The sequence below is a fragment of the Petaurus breviceps genome, unplaced genomic scaffold (assembly GCF_028583685.1).
Source record: "Petaurus breviceps papuanus isolate PSGF00001 unplaced genomic scaffold, PetGlider_PUasm1.0 90895, whole genome shotgun sequence".
In the NCBI taxonomy this organism is placed as follows: domain Eukaryota; kingdom Metazoa; phylum Chordata; class Mammalia; order Diprotodontia; family Petauridae; genus Petaurus; species Petaurus breviceps.
In genome coordinates, this window is record NW_027187372.1 from 26,985,006 (window position 1) to 27,010,068 (window position 25,063).

The window sequence follows — 25,063 nt, forward strand, 5'->3', positions numbered from 1 at the left end:
CATTAGGATCAGAGGAGAAAGCAAGTCATTAGATCCATCCCTGGCCTGGCATCTCCATTAGGATCAGAGGAGAAAGCAAGACTAGCAGGCAAAGACAGTTCACACCTGATAAGCATCACTTAAAGCAGATGACTGAGGAAGATTAGTTTACATGTTCAACAGGGTGTGTTCTCTTTGAGGGTAGCAAAGTAGTGACAATTCAGTTCAAACTGTTAGAAAAGCACTGAGCACTTTTTCAGACCTGGCCCTTGCCCTCTGATTATTTAATCTTCATCTAGGCCCCTCTGCCTGGATCCAGGCTTCCTTGGTCATTCTGGGGTGACTATCCCTGGGACACAGGGAAGAAGTCTGTGAGGAGTGGCCACCCTAGCCAAGAGCCTTGTTGGTGTTGGTACTTTTCCCAGTAGGAAGGAGTGTTCCTTGCCTCATGTGCTGTAGTGTTTTTTTCAGCCCACAAACAGGGCAGTGTTTAACTGAGCTGGCCACCTCACAGTCCCTCTTTTCATCCTAAAGAAGAGACAGCATACTCCAGAGTGCTCCTTCTAAGATGGATCAGAGCTGGGGAAGTGGGGAACAGGACAGGAGAGAGGCCTTTGCTCTTCTCAGAGTCTCAGTATGGTTGGAACAGCTCAAGAACGCTAAAGAGACTTTCAGTTAATGTAAGGGCACCTGGAGAGGTGGGAGGAGAAGGGAGGGGAGGGGACAGGATATGTCCAGCAGAGGTTAGTATCTTAGAAGCTCTTGTCCCACCCCCAGCATAGTAGGTCAAGGATTATTTGAGGATTCAGACGGCTACTCATCCTCAAAAAACAGACAAGTTGGCTACAGCCTGGCTTATCATTAATAAACATCTGATAGTCATGATGTTACAGCAAAATTTAGAGATATGACAGAGGAACTTGGCTAACATCTATTAAGGATGGCAATGAGAAACAACATTGATCAAGTAATATTAGGAGACATTATCTGATCAGGTAATGTCAAAGGAGAGATGTCTACACATGGGTACCATACTTCCTGCAGAAAGGCTTTCATCAGATTTCTCCTCAGCTTCCCCTTGCTCAGAAAAAAATAATCCCCATTTTCCTTTTTATTTTCTTTTTGGAGGGCAATTGGAGTTAAGTGACTTGCCCAAGATCACATGACTAGTTTTTGTGTTAAGTGTCTGAGGCCGGATTTGAATTCAGGTCCTTCTGACTCCAGGGCCAGTGCTCTATTCACTACAACACCTAGCCCCACCCCCCACCTTTTTCCTTATTCTTTATTGTATTATTAGTTGTAGGTCCAATTTTTTCTATGCTTCAAATGATTTTTATTGCTCTCCTTGAACAGCCTAGAAAACAGGCCTTGCTTTGGTCTTATAAACAGTTGTAGACACACTAAGATCTCTCTAGACTGCTTGGTTCTGCTTGATGCACTGGTGAAATGAATCTCATCTTGTCCAATCTCGTCTGGGTGTAGAAAGCTCCCTAAATCCTGCTCAAAGTGAGCAAAGAGCTTTTTCTTAAATAGCAAAGTCTGTCTTCAGCTTCTCTCCCATAGATAGCTGGCCTTCTTCACTTTGCCGTTTTCATGCTGGTGCCATTGGGCTTCCTTACTTACCTTCTCTTTGACATCAGTGCCTAGTGGGTGCCCAGGAAATACTTGTTGACTAATTCATCTGCCGAAAGCTACTTGCCCCAGTCTCTTTCTTTCCACTACCTTAGGTAGTTTTAAGCTGTAGTTCACAGAAAGACATTCACAAGATTTTATGCAGAACCTAATGGTAAGGAAGACCAGCAGAAAAGCAAAGTTTGTTACTGTGGCCAAAGCAATAGAATGCTATGACACTATAACAGCCTTGATAGGCCCCCTTTGTTATCCTGCTACTTATAATAATAATAGAGATGGGGACTGGACCTGTGATTTCCCTAATATGTAGAGAACTCCCAGATGAGGAAATTCCCATTCCCAATGCAAATCACTACCATCTCTGAAACTTATGATCATAGTGAGTTGCCTGGAGGACTGGGAAGCTGACAGGTTTGCCCAGGGTCACACACCTGGTGTATGCCTGAGGTGGGATTTAGACTCTGGCCTTCCTGGTTCCAAGAATGACCCTCTAATAATAATTAGCAGTCACATAGAGCTTTAAGGTTTATAAAGCACTTTACAAATATCTTATTTTTATCCCCGAAAAATAACAGGGGAGATTGTTGCTATTATTATCCCCATTTTACAGTTGAGGAAACTGAGTCAAACAGAGGTTAAGTGACTTGCCCAAGGTCATATTACTAGTCAGAGTCTGAGGTGAGATTTGAGCTAAGTTCTTCCTGACTCTAGACCTAGTGTTCTATCCACTGCCTTTCTTCATGTACTATGTCAGGCTGACTCTTATTAATAATAGTATTGGACATTTATATAGCACTTCAAGGTTTACAAAGCACTTCATACATATTTATGTCAGCTGATTGTCATCCCAACTATGTAACATCGGTGCTATTATTATTGAATTAAAACTGAGAGTAGCTTAATGACATGCAGGGCCATAAAACTAATGAAGTGTCTGAGGCAGATTTCAAACCCTAGGGCTGTTTAACCTCTCTGGGTCTCAGTTTCTTCATCTGTGAAATGGAGGTGTTGTACTATGTGATATCTGTGTTTCCTGCCAACTCTCATATTATCTACCCGGTTTTGCCAAGTACTGTGCTAAGGACCATAATTAGCCACTATGACAGATAGGATCCCTCTGCCATCTGGGAAATCAATTTCCAACCAATTGGGGAAGCTGTAGTTCCAACAGACAATGATTGTTGCTTTGATTTTTTCATGACCTACACATGCTGCCAGTATGGTGCAGTGGACGGAGTGCTGGGTTTACTCAAAGGATGTGGGTTCAGACCTGACACTATTAAAATGATCTCCCTAAAGCAGAAGTCTGAGCATGTAACCTCCCCACCACCTTCCCCACTCAGTCAATTCCACTGGCTCCTATCACTTCCAGGCTCTCAGAGTGCTTGAAAACCTGACCCCTTCTTAACCTTTCCAGGATTTTTACACCTTACTCCCCTCTCCTGTACTCTGATAATCTGGTGACATTTGCTTCCTTTACTCACCCTCTGTTACAACCCTCCTCCAGCTCTGCGCGTTTTCTCCAGTTGTAGTTCATGCTGGGAACTCTTCCTCCTCATGTCTGCTTCAGGTTCCCTGATTCCTTCTAGTTTCTTCTAAAATCCCACTTTCTGTAAGAAAGAAGCCTTTCCCAGTCCTTCAGCTTAGTACCTTCCCTTAGAGACTGTCCTCAGTTTCTCCAGGATGTATCTTGTTTGTACAGAGTTGTTTTCATGTTGTCTCCTGTGAGTTCCTTGAAAACAGGGACTTTTTGCCTTTGTTTCCTGTTTTAAAAACTTAATTTAATTAATTTTTTTTTGTTACATTTTAAGTTCCAAACTATCTTCCTCCCTCCCTTCCCAACCTGAACTAGAGAAAGCCCACAATTTGGCATAGACATAGGTAGATGGTTGAATGGATGGATGGATGGATGGATGGATGCTAGTGGACTCACTGACTTACTCATTATGTAACCTTAGACAAGCCACTTAACCCCTCTGTGCCTCAGATTCCTCAACTGTCAAATGACAGAGTTGGTCTAAAAGCTCCTGAGGTCTCTTCCAGCTCCAAATCTATGCTCCTACAATCCACTAGGAGTCTCACCCACTCCCCTCCTAAAAAACAATTTGATATGTAGGTTTCATTTTTAAATGAAGCTGAATAAAAATTGATTCCATTCTAAGAATTTCATCACACATATGGAAATAACTAGAAACCTGAGATGTCACTGAGACTAGGTTCCCAGGCCTTAACATTTTTTTAAAAAGCAATAAAATTAGTTCAGATATGATCTCAGACACTTAACTGTGCCCCTGTGACCCTGGACAGGTCATTTCACTTCTGTTGTCACTTTGCCTCAGTTTCCTGGGAAGGCTGATATAATACTTCCTTCAGCTCACTGATTAACTGATTAAGCATTCTCTCCTTATAGACCGTGCAGGATATTGGCCATCACAGCTCCAGATTTTAGATCTTACCATGGGCTTTTTTTGTACCCTATGGAAATAATTCTTCTATTATTTTTAATAAAAAAGGACAATAGCTAGCGTGTATATAGTGCTTTATGGTTTGCAAAGTACTTTAAAAATTTTATTTCATTTGATCCTCCCAAACCTTGTAGGGTTTGCTTTTATTATCCCCATTTTACAGATGAGGAAATTGAGGTTGAAAGAGACTAAGTGCTTTTCTAGTGAGTGTCTGAAGCAGGATCCAAACCGAGACCTTTCTGGCTCCAACACTTTATCTCCTATGTCTCCTGGCTACTTCTGAGAAGATAGTGAGGGCTTAAGGGAGCCTAGTACTGAGGCCCTTCCCGAAGTCTAAGAAGACATTTGCATACTCTGCTTGTCTAGTACATTTTGCTACTGCTCCTAAGAGCACAACTATCTCAGTGTGTTTAATTAGATTGATCCACTCCCTCCCTCCCACTTCCATTATGTCCCCAAGAGATCTCCCAGATTTCTCTTAGGCACCTCACTAACCTACACAGTGACCTGTAAGGGAATGTTGACCCTAACACCACTGAGGAATTGACTCAGGGCTGTACTCCCTCACTCCCTTGTCCCTAAGGGAACCATGTGGTGCCCATCCATCCCCATGGACCCTGAGCAAGGAGAACCCCACCCCCCTTCTCCCCAGGCACCCACCCTTTTATCCCTGATCTTCCCTTCACTGCTGATCCCAAGAAAGGAATTGATTGATAGGCCTGGAGATTAACTTTCCACATGGTTGGCCATGTTTAACCCTGTGATTCCCAGAATAAGCCAGGAGGCAGAACACTAGCCTTCTATACCACCTCTCCTATGCAGAGGCTTGCTAGATGAGGATGCAGCAACTAGTTGTGTGAGGGGATCCACAGGCCAGGGATGGATTAGACCTTGGAATACAGACCTTATCTGAGCTGCAAGGATAACCTGAGCAACTAAGGAAAAGGGAAGTGTGAACAATTTAGTAATATAGGGACCCGGAAACACAGCAAAGATGGAAATACATGCCTCAGGATCCACCCAGTTTGGACATGGAATTCAAAGAGCAGAGAGAATTCCTGCTTTTGAACATTATCCTCTGGGCAGATCTCTCAGGAGTTTTCTAGGGGTTATTATGGCTTATAAAATCTATAAATGACCCCAGCTCTCCTTTTAAATGATAACCAGACACTTCCTGCCTAGTTATTCTCTGAGAACCCCCAAATATTCCTCTGAGAACACCTTAAATTTCCAAAATGTCCCCAATGAATGCTACCTTGGTTCTGGCCCTACTGGCTTGGGAGACAGGTAGCTCTAGTTCAGGAAAGTACATATTCTCCCTTATCAAACAAAGCTTTTCAGCCGAAGCCCCAGGCTGCCATGAAGACAAGGCAAAGCAAGAGTTTTCTGGCATTTGTGCTCTTGAGGCTTCCACAGTCCCCCTCCAAAAGCTCGTTCTAAGGTCTTTCCCTATGCTGAGGCCTTAATTTCTAATAATTAGATTCAGATGGAAGGTCCAGCATCATAGGCACTCTTTGTCTTTGGCCTAAGAGGATGTTATATATTTCATTTGTGTTTGATGGCCAAGGATCAGCTCTTGCCCTGGGACACATAATGGGATCATTGAACCAATCCTACTTCCTCCCCAGGTTCCCTCAATCTCCTTAATCTGTAAAATGGGGAGAGTAATATCCTGGCTGGGGGTAAGTATAAGATTTAATCTTTGGAATGAGCTCAGAAGAAAGGTCAATCATAGCACCTAATAATTATATTTCATAGTGACAAAATATAAACAGCAATGAATTAAGCACATTCTATTCCTCATGACTTCTTTTGCTCTCTCTCTCTCTCTCTCTCTCTCTCTCTCTCTCTCTCTCTCTCTCTCTCTCTCTCTCTCTCTCTCTCTCTCTCAGTGTTTGGATAAATCACTACAGAGCATCCAAGCCAAATGTCCAAACCACCCACTCTCCTATTCCCAGCAACTAAGTTAAAATGAGACCAGCTGAAATCTGGGCCAAGCACTCCAATGACTTGCGTGTCTGATTATTATTCCATGATATGAAACTCAAAATAAATCAAAAAAGAAAAATTTGCCAGACACTAGCTAATTCACAAAAACACATTTTCAACCTCCTGAGTCCTTGTACTCACGCAAGCTGAGATATACCAGTGCTGTTGCCCCCATGCTTAAGGACCCAAAGATGACCCTTAACAAAAAATCTCTCTCTCCCTTCTCTTTTCCTGCTTTCTTCTTTTTCTCTCTCCTCTTCTCTTTGTCTCCTTCTCTCTCCTATCTATCTTCTCTCCCCCTCTTTCTTCGTTCTTTTTTTTTGCCTCTTTCTTCTCTTACTCTCTCCCCCTTCTCTTGTCTTCTCTCTGTCTCCTCTCTTCTCTCCCCTTCCCTTCCTCACTCTTCTCTCTATATATAGATAGATAGCCACACACATAGATACATATGCATATATATCAATAAATGTATACACATATATACATACATATACATAGCATAGCCTGGTTGAAGTTTTGTATTCAGCTTTAGGTCCCATATCATTGAACAGGAACACCATGTGGAACAATGGAAGGAGCACTGGCCTTTAAAGTCCTAAGATGGGGGAAGCCCTAAGTTCTAGGTCCAGTTCTGTTGCCACAACATCTTAGCCAAGTCCTGCCTAATTTTCTGTAAAATGGTAGATGGAAGTCTGTTTAGAGCATGTGATCTCTCAGAGACTTCTCCAGCTCTGACATTCTAAGCTTTTAAAGTCAAGTCTAAGAACAAGAAAGGGTGGCTGAAATGAAGGGCTTAAAAACATGAGAAAAGGTTAGAGAGTAAAACAAAGTAACAGCTTAGAAATCAGAGAATCTCCCAGGAATCCTGGGAGATTCTCAAGAAACCCTCCTTCAGCTTTCCTGAGGACAGAACAAGAGAAAATTTGTATAAATGGAAGAGAGAGCTCTTTAGATTAGACAGAAGGTGGAACTTTCTGATCATACAACATGTTAAGCCCAGAAATGAATTTCCCCAAAAAAGATAATCATTTTTAAAGTAGGATTGTTGGAATTAAGATCTCCTCTAGGTTGGTCTCTTGTAATAGCTCCCTAATTGGTTTCCCTGCTTCCAGTCTCTCCCCTCTCCACTCCATCTTCCACAGCTGGCAGAGTGATATTCCTAAGCATAGATCTGGTCATGCCACTCCTCATCCCTGCTTCAGAAACTTCAGCAGCTCTGTGGTTCTTCTAGGACATTTACATGTTCAACATTTAAAGCCCTTCAGGCTCTGACTCAAGCCTGCCTTTCCAGACAGGTTGCAAATCATTCCCCTTCAAATGCTCTCTGTCCTAAGCAAACTGCTATTACCTGCTTTTTCTCATACATGATGCTTCATCTCCTACCTCCATGCCTTTGCATCATTCCTGGAATGCTTTCTGCCCTCACCTGTACCTTTGGAAATTCCTATTTTCTTTCAGGGCTCTCATGTGAGGTCTTTCCCAATTCCTCCCAGTTGTGGTTGCTTCCCCTTTTCCCTGATATTACTTCTGTATATATTTTCTATTGATTTACTGTGTGCACATTGTTTCCCCCTGAGTAGAATATAAGCTCTTTAAGGAGGTTCTGTCCCATTTTTGTTTTTATTCTCCCAGTGCCTGGCTTGTAATAGACACTTAATGTTGAATTGAATTGGCTCCAAGTTTAATAGTCTTAACACTATACATGGAGATAAAAGAAGATTATTAGTACATGAAGTAGGGTCTCTTTATAATTATATATGGATCCATACACACATAAGATATATAACAGCAGCCCTTCTTTGACAGCCTGGGCCTGTTATTCCAAGCAATTGGCCAAGAAGTTAAATGACTCTGTACATACTCAGCCCCTACCTCTGTTTGGCCTTCATGTGCCCCCCACAGTTAACTTCTCAGTCATACCATGAGTCTGATTCATTTAACCTTGAATGACAGCAGAGCATAGGGACTGTCTGGAGATATAAAGTGACCCCTGCAACGACCTGCTTAATATGACTAAAGACTGGAATCAGGGCAGAGGGGAGAGGTAAGGAAGTAGTGGGGGAAATAGGTCAGGAGGGAGCCCAGTAGAAAGTTCAGTTTCAGCCATTTGCTGTTGGAAAGCACAAAACATGCCTGGAGGACAGAAGGGAGGAAAGTCTCCTGGCTGGGGAGAGGAAGAAGAAAAATGAAGATGAATGGGAGGAAAAAAGATAAATGAGGGGAACTGTGAACAGAGAGAAATTGCATGATTTATATGAAACTTGAATATAGCTTCTAATAATTCCAAAAATGTATCCTTAAAAAAAATAATGTACCCTTCTGTTTTGTAGATAAGATTATTTTTTCACCCCTACCCCACTCCCCTCCTTACCCCCAGAAAGTTAGAAGTTAGCTCCATTTGCAGAGGAGAGATAAAGAGATTAATTTCTATGACTTCAATGTTTTCTGTTGTTAACAATCTGAAGACATGGATTGGAAGAGGCCTAGCCCAATAAATATGGAAAGGCAGCATACTTAGCTAGCTGTGTGGCCTCATCCAAGGGAACCTCTCAGCATTAGTTTTCTTATCTCTAAAATGGGGATAATATCTCTCTACCTACTTCACAAGTTCATTGCAATTAATGCTGTTGGTAAATCTTAGAGCACTGGATTAATATGAGTTATTATTAGTGATTAGTTATATATATAATAAATATATAATATATATATTATATATATGGTGATGGGACTGATTGAAAATCTAAATGGGGGTAGTAGTAGAGAGAAAACCTACTATGTGCCAGGCATTTGCTTTACAAATATTATCTCATTAATCCTCACAACAACCCTGGGAGGTAGATGTTATTATGATCCCCATTTTACATTTGAAGAAACCGAGGCAGGCAGAGGTTGACTTAAAGGAGGAAAGGCCGTTGAAAGGAGAACTGCTAATCTGAAGTAAAAAGGTTTAATCTTGGAACCAATTGCTTAAAACTGGGAGATAAAGAAAGGAAAAAAACACATCAAAGAAAAAATAATTGTCCATCAACCTTATACTGAAGCTCTGAACATCTTGCTTTGCCATGGTGTTTACTGGATTTTGTTTCCTATTATTTCTATTCTATTATTATCTATTATTCTATTATCTGATCTTACACAAATATAAAGGTAGATAGGTAATTTATTGAGTGCTTAAAATGTAGTAAGCAATGTGTTAAAATAATGCCAGAAAGCACAGTCTTCCTGCCCTGAAAAAGCATATATTCTAATGGGGGAAAAGTCCCCACATAAGAATGGGGCTGGCAGGGGTGGGGGGAGCAGACAGGCGTCCAGGAAGTGACTGGGAAGCCTGGTTCCAGGCAAGTTATGGCAACATCTCTCCTATCCAATCCCAGAATCCCCAGGGCAGAATATGAAGCTTTGTTATGTTTTGGGGAGGGTGGGGGAGGTTGGATCTGGGGATGATAGTGAAGACAGCAGGAAATGACTATAATGTCTAGAATGGCCTTAGTATCTAAAGTGACTAATTTGAGCCATTAGATTGAAGGGCTTCCCCAGCACCCAGGAAAAATCAACATAAGCCAGCAGCAGACTTCGGTTTGGAGGAAGACTGACCTCTATAAAATGATATCTTGGAAATCCTCCCCTGGAAGTTGCACCAGTTGGTGGTCAGTTGTAGCAACCCAGGGCCAGGTATAGATTCTTGACTGCACTCTGAGATTGAACCTTTTACAGGAGAACCCTGAATTATAAACAGATTAAAGCTTTACTCTCAGTCATTGGTGGTGTTAGGCATCACCCTGTAGCTTTCTCCTTCCAGATGGTGCTTTATGATAAATCTTTCCTCTAATGACAAGCCATTCCTCTAGGGGTCTGAAAAATGTCCCCAGGCCCAGCTTCTGTCTTAACCTGACCTTTCTCTCTTGCCCTACAGCTGGGATGAGAGCAGCAGTATCAGCAGTGGGCTCAGTGATGCCTCAGACAACCTCAGTTCTGAAGAATTCAATGCCAGCTCCTCACTCAACTCCCTCCCCACCACCCCTACTGCTTCTCGAAGGAACTCAACCGTAGTGGTAAGTGAGTTTGAAAAATGCTCAGCTGCAGTATCTCTGACCCACAGTCCAAGAGAAGGCAAGAGACCAAGCAGGCAGAGCCGTCTTCCCAGCCCAGGTCTTCCTCAGACATACACGTACTGACCCATTTCCTTGTGCACTGAACCACATTCCCCAGTGAGTCAGGGAGACCACATCCACTAAACTTTCCCCTGAACCATCTGACGTGGCTAGAGTTATAAGTCCCCCCCAACCCCACTTTAAGGAGGTCCATTAATTTAAGGATGATATACAGTCAGGGCTAGAGTGGGGAAAGAGGCAGCCCAGACCTGTCTTTAAAAATTTAACCCTTATGTACCACAAGTTTTCAGACACGTTAGAACTCACCAGATTTCTGCCCAAACCCAGCCCTTTTTTGAGTGCTTTCCTTCTACTTTCAAGGGAGCTGTCATCTTCCCAGTTACCCAGGTTTAAAACCTTCATGTCATCTGTGACTCTTCCTTCCCCCTCACTCTACATAACCAATTATTTTCAAAATCTTGTTGTTTCCATCTCCATAGTATCTCCTGTATTCGTCCCCTTCTCTCCTCTCACATAGCCACCACCCTAGTTCAAGTGCTCATCACCTCTCCCCTGGACCAATGCTGTGGCTTCTTAATTGTCTCCCTGCCTCATATCTCTCCCCATTCCAAACCATCCCCTGTACAGCTGCAAAGCCACTTTCCTGAAGCATAGTTTTTAACATGTCATCCCTCTACCCTGATACCTCCAGAGTTGAAGCGTTTCATAACCTTGCCCTGTCCTACCTTGTCTTACCTATTACTCCCCTCTTCTCACTCTACAATCCAGCTTTAGTGACCTCCTGGCTGTTCCTCACACACAACTTTTCATCTCTTCCCTCTGGCCTTTGCCCTGGCTGTCCCACATGCCTGGAATGCCTTCCCTCCTCACCTTCACCTTCTAAAATCCTTGGCTTCAGTCAGGACTCAAATCAAAGGACACCTTCTGCAAAAGACCTTTCTCAGGCTCACTCTCTCACCCCCAGTGCTAGGGCCTTCTCCTCTGTGGTTACCTTTCATTTATTCTGCATGGATCTTGTGTGTACATGTATGTGTGTATATATATGTATGTATACAAACTGGGTATTCCAGATAGATCAAACTGGGAGAGGAAGACCCTCAGGGTTACTGTCCAAAAGAGAAACAGTAACTATTTACATTCACTCTGAGCCAGGAGGGCCCAAAAAATAACCATTAAATGGTGCTTGAGAAGGGCAGAGACCAGCTGTTGTCCAGTCAGTGAGCATCTCCCTGATGTCATGGTCCTCTTTGAGAATGAAGGACAAGTCACACATACAATCCAGATAGATGCATAGATAGGTAGATATTGGTATTTTGGAAAAGCAAAAATAGTATTTTCCATAAATTAACTTCTAGTCTAATAGAGAAGCAACACAGCTATGATAGATAGATAGATAGATAGATAGATAGATAGATAGATAGATAGATAGATAGATAGATAGATATACAAACACATATATAGATATAGATATGTAGATCTATGGATATATCAAGAGTTGGATAGAGATAGTGTTCCAAAAGCCTTGGCACGATTTTAAACTCTTAAAGCTTAAAATTTAGGGGCAGCTAGGTGTCACAGTAAATAGAGCACCAGCCCTGGATTTGGGAAGATCTGAGTTCAAATGTGGCCTTACACTTTAATACTTCCTAGCTGTGTGACCTTGGGCAAGTCACTTAACCCCAATTGCCCTGCCTTTCCCTCTCCAAAAAGGCAAGAAAAAAAAATTAAGGGGTTTTTGGGGGGGAGGGGAAAAATTTACATGAAAACTTTAATTAAAAAACTAAATAAAATTTTTTTAAAAAGCTTAAAATTCTTAAACTTTTTACTTTTGCGGGGGGGTACCCTGTATATATAGAGAGAGATATAGACATAAATATATGTATGTATATATATATATATATATATATATACTTGGATATTTCTAAACATATATGTATATTTAGGGCAAGAGCTATTTTTGTTTTTTCTTTGTATTCTTAGTTCTTAACATAGTAACTGGAAAATATGAAATCCTTAACAAATGTTTGTTGATTGATTACAATCATCCCTTCACCTCTAAATCTGGCAAGTAGTCCAGGCAAGGCCTTACTTTCTGTACCTTCCTTCCCCACGCCAGTTACGCACAGACTCAGAAAAGCGCTCACTGGTGGAAAGTGGGCTAAGCTGGTTCAGCGAGTCAGAGGAAAAGGGCCCAAAGAAGCTGGAATACGACAGTGGCAGCCTTAAGATGGAACCTGGGACCTCCAAGTGGAGGCGAGAACGGCCGGAGAGCTGCGATGAGACTTCCAAGGGTGGAGAGCTAAAGAAGCCCATCAGCCTGGGAACCCCAGGGTCCCTGAAAAAGGGCAAGACCCCCCCAGTAGCCGTCACCTCACCCATCACCCACACAGCCCAGAGCACCCTCAAAGTAGCAGGTAAGCCTGGGAAATGTGTGTGGGCAAAATAGGGCTATTCCAGCTCAGTATCTTCTTTACCTCTGCTCCTGGAACCAACCATTGGGATGTTTCCATAAGCTTCCCAGTGGTTCTTTCAAGAATCCCTTTGCTCTTCTTAGACTCTGGGACAGCTTGCCACACAGTCTCAGAGATGCTGATGTACAAGGAGAGGATTATCCCTAAGATGCTTGCTTTCTATCCTAGAGAGAACTTCAAAGGGACAAATCAAACAGTTGAATCAAGACAGTTTTGTTGTTTGTAAACATCCCCAGCCACCAGCCTCATGGATATCTTTTAGCCTTTATCAATATCTCCCTGGAGTCTGTAGTTGCCAATTGTTTTCTTTATGTACAAGAATCTCCTAGTTATTTTTTTTTTTTTGCCTTCCCAGAACTCTTGTTGGGTTTAGTCCCTTCTTGGCCGTCTAGTGTGGAGCCCCATCTGTCCTAGCTACTAGAGATGCACCTGCTATGAAAGCAGGGTACCTAAACGCTTGAAGTTTTTCCAAAACAGTTCCCTAGGTGCTCCTAGGAGATTTCTGGAATTTTCTTCATTTAGCTGAGTCTTCCTTAGCATATCTGATACCTGTTCACATTTGACCGGGTTCCCCAAATTCTGGGTCTGTAGCAGTTTGACCACAGTACCTTAGACCTGCTCAAAGGGACAGCAAGGAGCTCAAGGAAAGGTATTAGTCTCTCATTCCTGACCTCCTCTCCACTCTCTCACAGGCAAGCCTGAAGGGAAGGCCTCAGACAAAGGCAAACTCTCTGTGAAGAATACAGGGCTGCAGCGTTCCTCCTCAGATGCTGGCCGGGACCGCCTTGCAGATGCCAAGAAGCCCCCCTCAGGCATTGCCCGACCCTCCACCTCAGGCTCCTTTGGCTACAAGAAGCCTCCCCCAGCCACAGGCACAGCCACTGTCATGCAGGCAGGTGGCTCAGCCACCCTAAGTAAGATCCAGAAGTCATCAGGCATCCCCGTCAAGCCAGTGAATGGGCGTAAGACCAGCCTGGACGCCTCCAACACCCCTGAGCCCGGATTCATGGCTCCTGGGGCCCGCACCAACATCCAATATCGCAGTCTGCCCCGGCCGGCCAAGTCCAGCTCCATGAGCGTGACAGGCAGGGGCGGACCCCGTCCCGTCAGCAGCAGCATTGATCCTAGTCTCCTCAGTACCAAGCAAGGTGGCCTCTCAACTTCAAGGCTGAAGGAGCCTTCCAAGGTTGCTGGGGGTCGGACTACCCCAGCCCCAGTAAACCAGACAGACCGGGAAAAGGAGAAAGCTAAGGCCAAGGCAGTGGCCTTGGACCCAGACAATGTTTCCTTGAAGAGCATTGGCTCACCAGAGAGCACCCCTAAGAATCAAGGGAGCCACCCACCAGCCACCAAGGTTGCAGAGCTACCGCCAACCCCACTCAGGTACCAGCATCTCTCTGCTTCCCTCCCCTCCCCTCCCCTCCACTCCTCTTTCCTCTTCTCTCCTGTCCTCTCCTCTCCTCTCCCCTCCTCTCCCCTCTACTCTACTCCTCTCTCCTCTTCTCCTTTCCTCTCCTCTCCTCTCCTCTCCTCTTCTCATAGCCCTGTAATGGCAACTGATCATATTTGCATAGCACTACTTGAAGGTTTCTTACAAAGCACTTTTCTCACAACAATCCTGAGGGCTCAAGTATTATTTTTTTTTATTTTTAAATAATTAAATTATTTTAAAATAGATTTTTATTATCTTTTTTTATCACCTTGATTTTCCCCTCTATCTCTATCCCACCCTCTCCTAGAGAACCATCCTTTTACAACAAAGAAATTGGTTTGTTTGTTTGTTTTAAAAGAAAGATAAAGGGTGGCTAGGTTGCTCAGTGAATAGAGCATAGGCCCTGGAGTCCAGAGGGCCTGAGTTCAAACCAGGCCTCAGACATTTAACATTTACTAACTGTATGACCTTGGGCAAGTCACTTAACCTCAAGTGCCCTGCCCTCCCCTCCAAAATAAAAAGCAAAAAAAAAAAGAGAGAGAGAGAAAAAAAGAAAGATAAAGAGGAAGAGAAAAATCATTAAAAACCAATCAACAGATTTTTTAAAAAACAACTAATGTTTAATTCAGTACTCCTTACCCATGGACCCCAGCCTCTGAAAAGGGATAGGGACAATTGTCTTCTCATCTCTCATCTTAGAGACCAAACTTGTTCTTTCTAATTTAGTGCAAATATTATTAACCCCATTTACAGATAAGAAAGTAGAGGCATGGAGAGATTAAATGACTTGGCTAGGGTTAGAGCCAGGAATCAAACCCAGTTCTTCTGATGCAAAGTGCAGCATTTTCTACATTTTCTACAGCATGCTATTCTCCCTAATACATGACTCATGCTATATTAATGTGCGGGGTCCTTATAAAAGGGTTTATTTTTTCCTCTGTGTATGTGCTGCCTTTTTCCTTTGACTATCAGGGTCTATGTCTCCTCCTTCCAATATTTTACAACAGCACTCAGTGTAGGGTCTGCCCAGAGGGAAAGACCCTTGGTAAATGATGCTTTTTCAACTCAATTTCCCTCAGGGCCACATCCAAGAGCTTTGTTAAGCCTCCTTCTTTGGCCAACTTGGACAAAGTCAATTCCAACAGTCTGGACCTACCATCCTCCAGTGAAGTCCACGCCCCCAAGATCCCAGATCTTCATCCCACAGGCTCTGCAGCGGGTGGTCCCCTCCCCACTTGCTTCACTCCCAGCCCTGCACCCATCCTCAATATTAACTCAGCCAGCTTCTCTCAGGGCCTGGAGCTTATGAGTGGCTTCAATGTCCCCAAGGAACCCCGCATGTACCCCAAGCTCTCTGGCTTGCACAGGAGTATGGAGTCGCTCCAGATGCCAATGAGCCTGCCCAGTGCCTTCCCCAGTAGTACCCCTGCCCCCACCACGCCCGTGCCCCCTGCTGCACCCCCAGAGGAAGAAGCAGGGGAGCTGACCTGGAGTGGGAGCCCAAGAGCCGGGCAGTTGGAAAGGTAAGAAAATGACCTGGGTAACTGTCTGCCTGACCCTGGCTGCTGGCTCCTACCTGCCAAATTAATGTAGCTGACTGATCCTTCTCACCATCACCATTCCCCACCTACCCCTTACCCCCCCACCCACTCCCACTCCCTTTATTGTCCTAGTTTCCAAAGAAGTTCTCCTAACCCAAGCCTTGCTTCCTAATCCTAGTAGAGTGTTTAGCCTTCCCAAGAGTAAAAAGACCCTCCTGGGAAATCATCCATGACATTCTCTGGGGCCTTTTCTCTTTTTGTTTATGGAAATAAAGTAGTTCATTGTCCTATCCAAGCTGGATGCTCTGTAAACCTCCAGGGCCTTGCTGAATTACCTCCAGTGAAGCTCCCAGTCCTGTAGTCACAAATGCTACCTTCTGAGTTAACACACGTAGCACTTGGCATCCTTTCTAGTCACCTGTCATCCATGCACTTGTCTTCTCCCTCTTAGACTGTAGCACCTTACATTTGAATCTCCCTTAGCATCTAGCCTAGTGTTATGTACACACAGTAAGTATTAAATGAATGTTTGTTGCATGAAGTGGAACTGATTTGAATATATATGACATTCTCCTCTTTGATTCCTACAGTAATCAGCGAGATCGGAACACGCTTCCCAAGAAGGGGCTCAGGTAACCCTAGACTCACTTTTCTCTTTTCTTCTCCTACAGCCTCTTTTCCTTCATTCCTAATAGTTTCTTCCATTTACTCACCCCCATTTGCTAGTTTAGTGACCCATTGCATGGCCTACATGATTCATGAGTAAGCCCTATATGAATTATTCTTTCCTGGTAAGAGGAAAAACATGTTTCTGCAGGAGAAACAGTGATTTGCACATAGTGGGTGACTAATAAATGTTGATTAAGTTGAATCGAGACAATAAACACACCCCTTCCACTTGTACCATCTGGTTTTTTTCGGGGGGAATTGTATCTCCTTCTCCCCAGACCCCAGGAAAACATATAACTATCTGGTAAATTCAGATGGACTCAGAAGGGTATCTTACTTGGCCAAATCCATGGTAGACCTTGGTGAGCCTGTGGTTATGGCCAAAGAGTTATCTAGTCTGAGGTGACAAGGTTTTGGGGGAGAGATACTGAACTTAGAAATGAGAAACATGATCCTCGGTTTCCTCTTCCACAAAATGGGAATAATAACACTTCTACTAACTAACCTTAGAAGTTTTTGTGACAAAAAGGTCTTTGTAAATAAGGAATGAGAGAAAGGAAGGGAGGAAAAAAGGAAGGAGTCAGGGAAGGAAGGAGAGGAAAGGAAGGAAGGAAATAAAGCAAGGTGGGAGGGAAGAAACTGTGCTAAGCATTTTACAAATAAATCATTTGATCCTCACAACCACACTGAGAAGCAGTGGCTTTTATTGTGTCTACTTTACAGTTGAGAAAACTGAGGCAAACAGGTTAAGTGACTTGTCCAAGGTCACACAACTAGTAAGTATTTAAAGCTAGACCTGAACTCCAGGCCCAGCATTCTATGCATTTTGCCATTTAGCTTCAGGACCTAATATGTGGCCCCTACTGAAGTGTTCCTGGTTCTTTCTTCTGACAGTACTTAAAAATGAGTGATATACCACTTTACAGGATAGTCACTTTACAGAATAGTCAAGTGGTACATTCCACATGCAGCCATGCGGCCACAATGTGTTAAATAGTGAAAAGGTCTTAGAATCAAAAGATGAATTCAAGTCCTTGGTCTGGCACTTACTGGTTGTTTGAAGGAGGGCAAGTCATTTAATCAATCTCTCAGTTTCCTTGTCTGGAAAGTGGGAATAATAATGGCACCTCCCTCCCAGGGTGGTTGTGAGAATCAAATGAGTTACCCTTTGTAAAGCACTCAGCAAACCTTAAAGTGTCACATAAACCATAGTTGTTATTGCTAATTACCCCTCTTGCAGTCTGATGGCAATTCCGAGCCTATGTCCCTGCCCTGGGGATAGTTTTAGTACTGGCCTTGGAGTCGTTTAGAAGGTCAGGATTCAGATCTTACCCCAGACACCAAGCAGCTCATCTGTAAAACAACAGGGTTGGGGCTAGATGACCTCTGAGGGCCTTTCTAGCTCTAAATCTATGATCCACGATCCCTTTGGCAGACCTGGGCTGTTGCCACTACCCATACCCTTGTGCTCACTGTCTCAAGCCAAACTGGCCCAGGCCCCCCTTCCCCTGGTCTCATCCAAAGCCCTGGCACCATTGACACCCTGGCTGCTTCCTACAGGTATCAACTGCAATCCCAGGAGGAGACGAAGGAGCGGCGGCACTCCCATACCATAGGGGGGCTGCCAGAGTCAGACGACCAGTCAGATCTGCCTTCGCCGCCTGCCCTCTCCATGTCTTTGAGTGGAAAGGGCCAGCTCACCAACATAGGTCAGTGCTTTTCGTTTCATTCTTTTTTGGTCAACTTGCTGTTGCATAGGAGGAAACAGGGGCCATCCTTTAGGTCAAGAAAGCCCGCCTCTTGGTTTTCCACCTCTGATTCAATTCATTGAGTGATGCATTAAGGATGATGGTAGTGGGGATGTCTTATGGTGCTGCTGTTTCTCCATCCCAAACACAAAGCAGTGAATATTGGCAAATTGCTTTGGAATCCTAGATTAGAACGCTATCTGATTGACACTTGGTATTCTGAGTTTTGCCTGGGACCAACATCATGCTCAGGGCACCGAGCATTTGACAAAAACAAATACAGTGAGCGTGCTGGAACCCACACCATGCTGCGGGTACTGAGCAACAAGAGTGTTCTCCTGTGTCTCTACATGCATAACAACCAAAAAACAAGTGCCCCGATCTCTTTGTCCTACCAAGCCTGACCAGAAGCAGGGCAGTAAAGTCCTCATGAAGGTAAGAAAAAAGGAAGGCAAAGTGAAGGAAAAGTTTTGAGTTTAAAGGATAGGATCTGCCCCCAAGCCCCAAGAAAACACCACACCCAGTTCCTCAGCCTTACCAGCTGCTGGCTGTGGATGAAGGCCACCCTACCCTCAGGCAGGGTGCTGCCTGAGACTTGCTCTGCCCTTGGTCCCACCCAGTCTTTTCTTGCCTCTGTACCCTATGGAGGGGAAGCCAGGATATGACTCGATTTGCTCAAAAGGAAGGAACTGCAGCAATTGGACACCACCACAAAGCCGGACTCCACAAGACTGTCAGTAGGGCAGTGCATGGGGCCAGGCCATCAGGGTTGTTTGTACCCATTCCACTGGTGAGGATAAAGGTCCAAGAGAAGGGTCTGAGGCTCTGTAACATGGCACTTCCCCATGGCACTAAGAATCTGTCTCCAGTGAGACTGTGCAGAATTGGAGGTCAGCACAGCCCAGAAAAGACTGGAATGTTGAGAAGGGTCGGTGGTTAAGTTTCAATCTTCAGATCAATAAAGATTATTATGCAAAGGATAGGGACCAGCTGTTTCTTATCACCACAGAGGACTAAGCAAGAGGAAATAGATTTATAGTTCGTGCTTGGGAACTGAGGTTAAACGGGACCAGGCAGAAAGAGCTGCAAGGAATGAGAGAGGAAGGGTGAAAAACCTTCATCTGAAGAGATCTTTCAACTAGACATTAATCATTTGGCAAGCATCTGTTATGTTATATACCAAGCATTGTACCAAATACAAAGATAAAAATGAAACAGTCCCTCTTCTCCAGGTTACATTGTATCTGGGGAGAGAACAGATGCATCTATAGATAATAAACCCAACATAATGGGTAAGGAGGGGCAAGGTGCAAGCCATGGGAGGCATCAGGAAAGGCCTCATGGAGAAGATGGTGCTAGAGCTTAGTTTTTGAAGAAAACTAGGGATTCTGGAAGGCAGAAGGGAGGAGTGAGAGCATTCCAGGCTTGGGAGGCAGTCTTTGCAAAGGCACAGAGATGGTAGGTTGTGTCAATCTGATTGAACTATTGCATGTGTGAAAGGAATTGGTGTAATAATAAGGCTGAAAAGATAGATTAGGGCCAGGTTGTGAAGAGTTGTAAATGCCAAATAAAAAAGTCTTTGACCTAGAAGTAATTGGAGTCTATTGAGTAGAGGACTTGGTCAGATTTGTGCTTTAGGAAAATCACTTTTGGCAGCTATATGGAAAGTGGATTGAAGAAGGGAGAGGCTAGTGGCAAGGAATACATTTAGGAAGCTATTGCAATGGTCTGGGGGAGAAATGATAAAGGCCTGAATTATGGTGGGGAGAAGGGAGAAGATATGAGAGATATTGTGGATATGGAATTGATAAGACTTGGCAACCGATTGGCTAAGAAAGAATGAGGATTGAAGATAGAGGAATGGATTTCTCCAATCATCATGACTCTAGACAGAGCCCGATTGTACACCAAATATGAAGTAGGCTTTGACCTGTACATTTAGCACTCATCTCTGACCCAACGTGATCATCTGCCTCCAAGCAAGGGGAACTCTGGGCAGGGAGGGTCATGTTTATTGCTACCCTAATGCTGACCTCAGTAGTAGAGGAACACAACTCCACAATGTCCCCTATTTGAGGAGGAGACTTTGCTCCCTTTGATAATACCAAACCTTTGCAAATCCCACAGCTCCACCCACCTTCTCTAGCCTTCCCTATAATTCGAATCCCTTTCTTGGTCTTTGTACTATTAATAGTGGGGTCTTAGGTCCTCCCAAGCAGTCAGTTATGTTTCCAGATATCAAAGTAGTGACACCACTCCCATTTTCATGGATTAATCCATGTTGCTAGGAGGTACCCCCTTGATAGCTGCCTGATTCCCTGGCCTGGCTTTCTCTAAAAGAGTGAAGGGTCCAGGGTGGGGATCCATCTTTGCTCCCTCTCTCCAGATTGCAGTCTTACTCCACTGAGACCCAATCTCACCATCCCAAGCTCCCAATTGCACGCACACTCCCTCTGGCCCATTTGCCCTCTCCCTCCCCTTGTCCCAGTCCCCTCTTGCCAGATGTCTCCCACACTCCTGCTGCTCCTTCCCCCAAGGGATTGGAGTGCTCATGACCCTGCCTCTTCTCCCTGCCCTCCCCCTCCCTTCCCTCTATCCTTCCAGTGAGTCCCACTGCAGCCACCACGCCAAGAATCACCCGCTCCAACAGCATCCCCACCCACGAGGCGGCCTTCGAGCTATACAGCACCTCCCAAATGGGAAGCACCCTGTCCCTGGCCGAGAGACCCAAGGGGATGATTCGGTCAGGATCCTTCCGAGACCCCACGGACGACGGTGAGACTTCATGCATCGCGGTTCACGCTCATTCCAGCCCAGCTGGGGATTCCTCTCACCCACCACTCCCACCACCACCTCCACCCCCACTACCTTCTCCTTCTCCTCCTCTTCCTCCTCCACCACCACCACCACCAAATACACAATCCCCAAAACATCAAGTCGGGGCCATTTAGATTCCCCCCTCAAAAAGCCCTGGTGGCCCCAGAGACCTCAGGACATCATTTCTAAGCACTGGGACATTGGGATTGAGCATCAGCCATTGGGGAAGGGGGAGGGAAATTAAGCATGGAAGAGTTTAGTGGGACCAACAAGAGACTTTTCCCAATGATTCCCCAGAAAACACACCAATTATAAAGTAACATGGTAGGTGCTTACCTTAGCTAGAATGAGACACCTGATTTGTCCCTCTCACACTAATGCTTCTAGGCTTAGATTTAGAGAGGGGTGTATGGTCTTATTTGTGAGAGTTGGAGCCTGAAAGGTCAAAAGAATTCCCAGGGGTCTGGCTCTCCCATTATTATTCATTTCCAGGAGACATTCCTTTGAGATTTCCTTTGGTTCTTGCAATAGGAGCTTTTTCTTTCCCCTGTATGGATCAGAGTGAATGTTCTCCACAAGATTCTTTCATCTAGCTAATCCCCAGGATTCTATGGAAGCCCCCAGAAGTGGGAGAGAGGTGACAAGCCAGACTACAGGATTGCCTCTGACCAGCTTCTGATAAGAAATTCCCCCTTCTGCAACTGCACAGCTTTTCAGATAGGGAAGACTCATACCTTCCCTTGATATCCTCCTCTCCCTCTCTCCCTTACAGCCAAGTGCCCCTTGGACCAGGCTGACCAAGGGGCTAACACCCTCCCAAGGTGGATTTGGGAAAGAGAGGTTATCTCTTCACAGGACCTTGTCTTCTCAGCAGAGATCAGGGACCAACTTTTGAACACTTGTGACTCCAGTTGTGTCCCCTGCCCTGCTCCCTCTCCGTTGACTCTTGATGCCATCCAGAGTCCAAGCTGCTTTCCCCTGGAAGCTCCTGTTAATTCTTTGTATTCTGTTTCTCTCTTTCAGTTCATGGCTCTGTGCTGTCGTTGGCTTCCAGTGCCTCCTCCACCTACTCTTCAGTAAGAGCGTTGAGTTGTCCTTCCACATCCCCCAACCTTGCATTACTCTATTCTATCTCTTCCCAGAAGCCCCTTGTTAGAGGTGACTAAGGAGGAGGGAAGAATTGCTTTCCCTCAGAATATCTTGCCACATGGGTTCCTGGATGGGGAAGAAGGCTTAGGATTCATAGCCATCAATCATGGACCAGAATTCCTGGGCACCCTTGGTGTCTCAGTTTCCCCTTCTGTAAAAGAGGGAGAATCTCTTAGGGATCCAGTTATATTGTGATAAGGAGATAAGAATGAGGTAGAGTGGCCTTGCAGGACTCCTCGGTTCTAATAGTCAACAATATTCATGGCATGTTGACTGTACGCAGGGAATTCAGGGTTTCCAAGATCCTGAGCTCTTTCCCTACAATCCTCTTCCCTCCTCCCTAGAGGCCAACAGGGTAGAGTGTTTTCTGCTGACCAGATAAGACAGACAGATGGGAGAGGGACAAAAGGTCTGTGCTAAGGACTTAAAGGACAAAAGAAAAAGAATACCATATCATAAATCATCAATTCGAAAAGCACTTATAAAATGCTGACTTTGTGCCAGGCATTACACAAAGTTTTAGTAATACAAAATGGCTTTGGTGGTGATCCTCAATTTACAATTGAGGAAACTGAGGCCTTGGAAGAGTAAAGCCTCTACAGGTGTAGTAAGCATCAGGGATGGAATAAGAATGTAGGTTCTGAGTCTAGCCTTCTTCCCACTCCACCCCTTCCCACAAGTGAGCTAGCGACGTTTTCTCGGCCCTTCTGTAGAATGATGAAATAAGTTCAGTGTGGCCTGTAGGGAAATCAGCCCTGCTTTCAGTCTAATTGGGGGGTTTGGGAAAGGCAGGGGCATTAAATGGAGTTTAACTTTTGTCACGCTTCAAGTCTACCCTGCCACTGATGACCCTGCCGCCTCCATTGTAACTGCTCCCTTTCTTTCTCTCCCTCTCTCCACTTTTGTGCTCCCTTCTTCAGGCTGAGGAGAGGATGCAATCTGAGGTAGGGTCCAAAACCACTTTCTCTGCTTCTTAACACCACAACCCCCGCTTCCCTACCAAACTTTTTGCTTTCCCCCTCACCCATGGTTTCTGCTTCCCCACTTTCCTATAGCAAATCCGGAAACTTCGAAGGGAGCTGGAATCATCACAGGAGAAAGTGGCCACACTGACATCTCAGCTGTCTGCCAATGTAAGTGTTTTGTTGGAGGGGAAAGAAGAGAGATGAACAATGTTTACCACATGTTATCCTTAGCTGGGAAGGAGAGGAGGTGGTGCAGTGTCAGTGAGCCGGTCTGCCCTCAATCTGCTCTAATCTGACTACCAGGGCCTATCCCTTGACCTCCCATCTATAAAATGTGTTTTCTCCCACCTTGCCTTACCCAGTCTATGTGTTATGAGGTTGGATAAAATCATGCTTACAAACAGCTTTTGAGATTCCAAAAGGGGGGAAAAAAAAGTGTGATTTATCATTAGAGGCTATGCCAAGATTGAAGTAATCGTGCCTTTTACCTTGGGCTATCATGGCCCTGAAGAAGAGTTTATAAGACCTTTGAAATGGGTCACTCCACTGCTCTGGGGCATATGATTTTACCCTGGCACAAGGAGACAGCCCAGATCTGGATCAGCAGTATTCTCTTTGCTGACCACATCAGCACACAGAAACCCAACTCCTTCATGTAGAATTGTCATTTCCTGTTAGTCTCCACAAACAGCTCACCAGAATGATCCGAGCTTCAGGCTGGGAAACCAGAACTCCTGTCTTCTGCTGTCTACCTGCCCTCACTGATATGGTTTAGGATGAATCATTTCCTTTCTACTGGACTTGATTTCTTTTTCTGTATAATGGGAAGAAGTCACCCCCTCCAACAAGGCTGTGGGAGTATCTCCTCCCTGCCCCTCCTCCAAAAGAGTAAACAAAGAACATAACAGCCCTACTGTGAATGAGGAGGGTGGGACAGCTACTTTCCCCAAAAATTGTAAACAACAGCTGAGCCAATCTGCAAGAACCATCCAAGTGTTCAAACAAAAGTAACGGTGTCTGCAATTTCCGCAGTGACTCCGGTTTCCCTCTCTCCTTCCCCTCTGGGGGACCCAGCTGCTACGCCTGGGGAGCCATCCTTGAACCAAGTACAACAACTCCCAGACTCAAAACTAAGCTTGTCCATGTCCCCAGTAAAATCAAAGGAGACCACACCATACCGATCATACTCTTTTCCCTAAACCCTAATCAGGAGGTATTTTTTAAGAGTGGCACCAGCTATGTTGAAAATTCATCTCAAAGCACTCTTTCCCAACCTTGAGGAACCATGAGAATTGAAATGTAACTGGCCAAGGTCCATTTCTTTATCCCCATTCCCCCACCAAGTCTTACCCATCAGATTTGGGGCCTAGGTCGTGTTCCACAGACCCTGGGAATTTCTTGTCTGGGGTGGGGAAGAGAGAGAGAGAGAGAGAGAGGGAGAGAGAGGCGCCAGCAAGGCAATGAACATTATTATTTCTGATAATTTACACTGCAATCTGCAAACCATCGTGTTGTCAGGGCTGGGACAGGGCCAAGAAAAGGAATTTGGAGAATAATTTTCTTGGAACAGGAAGTTCCCTTTGACTAAGAGAACAAACCATAATACCCCAAAGTGACATGTTCTGCACCTAAGAGGAAGATCTTGTAGAAGTATAAAGCTCTCTCCCTAGCTACAGACATGACTCCAGGACCTTGTCAGGTTTTCCTGTATTGCTTCCTCTGGGCCCCCAGGCTCTCACCCTGGCTTTGTCATTTTCCACACTACTAGATTGATGAAACTTTGAGCACACCGTAGAAACAGAGAGGGAATCTAAACCACTACACCCCTCTCAAATGGCAGTGTAGTCCATTCAGATAGCTACTCAACTATGAGGTCATTTTGCAAATTTGGTTGTGGGGATAGGAAGATCCTATAAGCTAAAGAGACAAGAAAGCAGTTGGGAGAGAAGCCCTGCTGAGATGGAGAGAGGTCCTTTATCCAAAAAGAGATTGGGATAATGAAGGAGGCAGAAAGGAAGGTAATTGTAATGGGCAGGAAATCCTCTGAGGAAGCAGACAGGTGGCCTGTTTACAAAGGAGAGTCAGAGATGCATTAAA

At 44.7% G+C, this 25,063-nt stretch overlaps 1 protein-coding gene across 6 annotated transcripts in view; it reads left to right on the plus strand.

Annotated features, from left to right (window-relative positions):
- The window catches only part of NAV1 (neuron navigator 1), a 355,581-nt gene that overhangs the window by 305,499 nt on the left and 25,019 nt on the right, over positions 1–25,063 (plus strand). For 3 of the 6 annotated variants that reach the window (XM_069074553.1, XM_069074552.1, XM_069074557.1), the window contains 10 exons: positions 9,976–10,114; positions 12,291–12,588; positions 13,338–14,028; positions 15,157–15,600; positions 16,209–16,250; positions 17,848–17,996; positions 20,640–20,810; positions 21,876–21,928; positions 22,922–22,945; positions 23,057–23,134. In XM_069074553.1, the coding sequence (XP_068930654.1) occupies positions 9,976–10,114; positions 12,291–12,588; positions 13,338–14,028; positions 15,157–15,600; positions 16,209–16,250; positions 17,848–17,996; positions 20,640–20,810; positions 21,876–21,928; positions 22,922–22,945; positions 23,057–23,134 (2,089 nt within the window). The remainder of the gene's footprint in view (positions 1–9,975; positions 10,115–12,290; positions 12,589–13,337; positions 14,029–15,156; positions 15,601–16,208; positions 16,251–17,847; positions 17,997–20,639; positions 20,811–21,875; positions 21,929–22,921; positions 22,946–23,056; positions 23,135–25,063) is intronic. The other 3 variants (XM_069074554.1, XM_069074555.1, XM_069074556.1) reach the window with 3 other exon arrangements.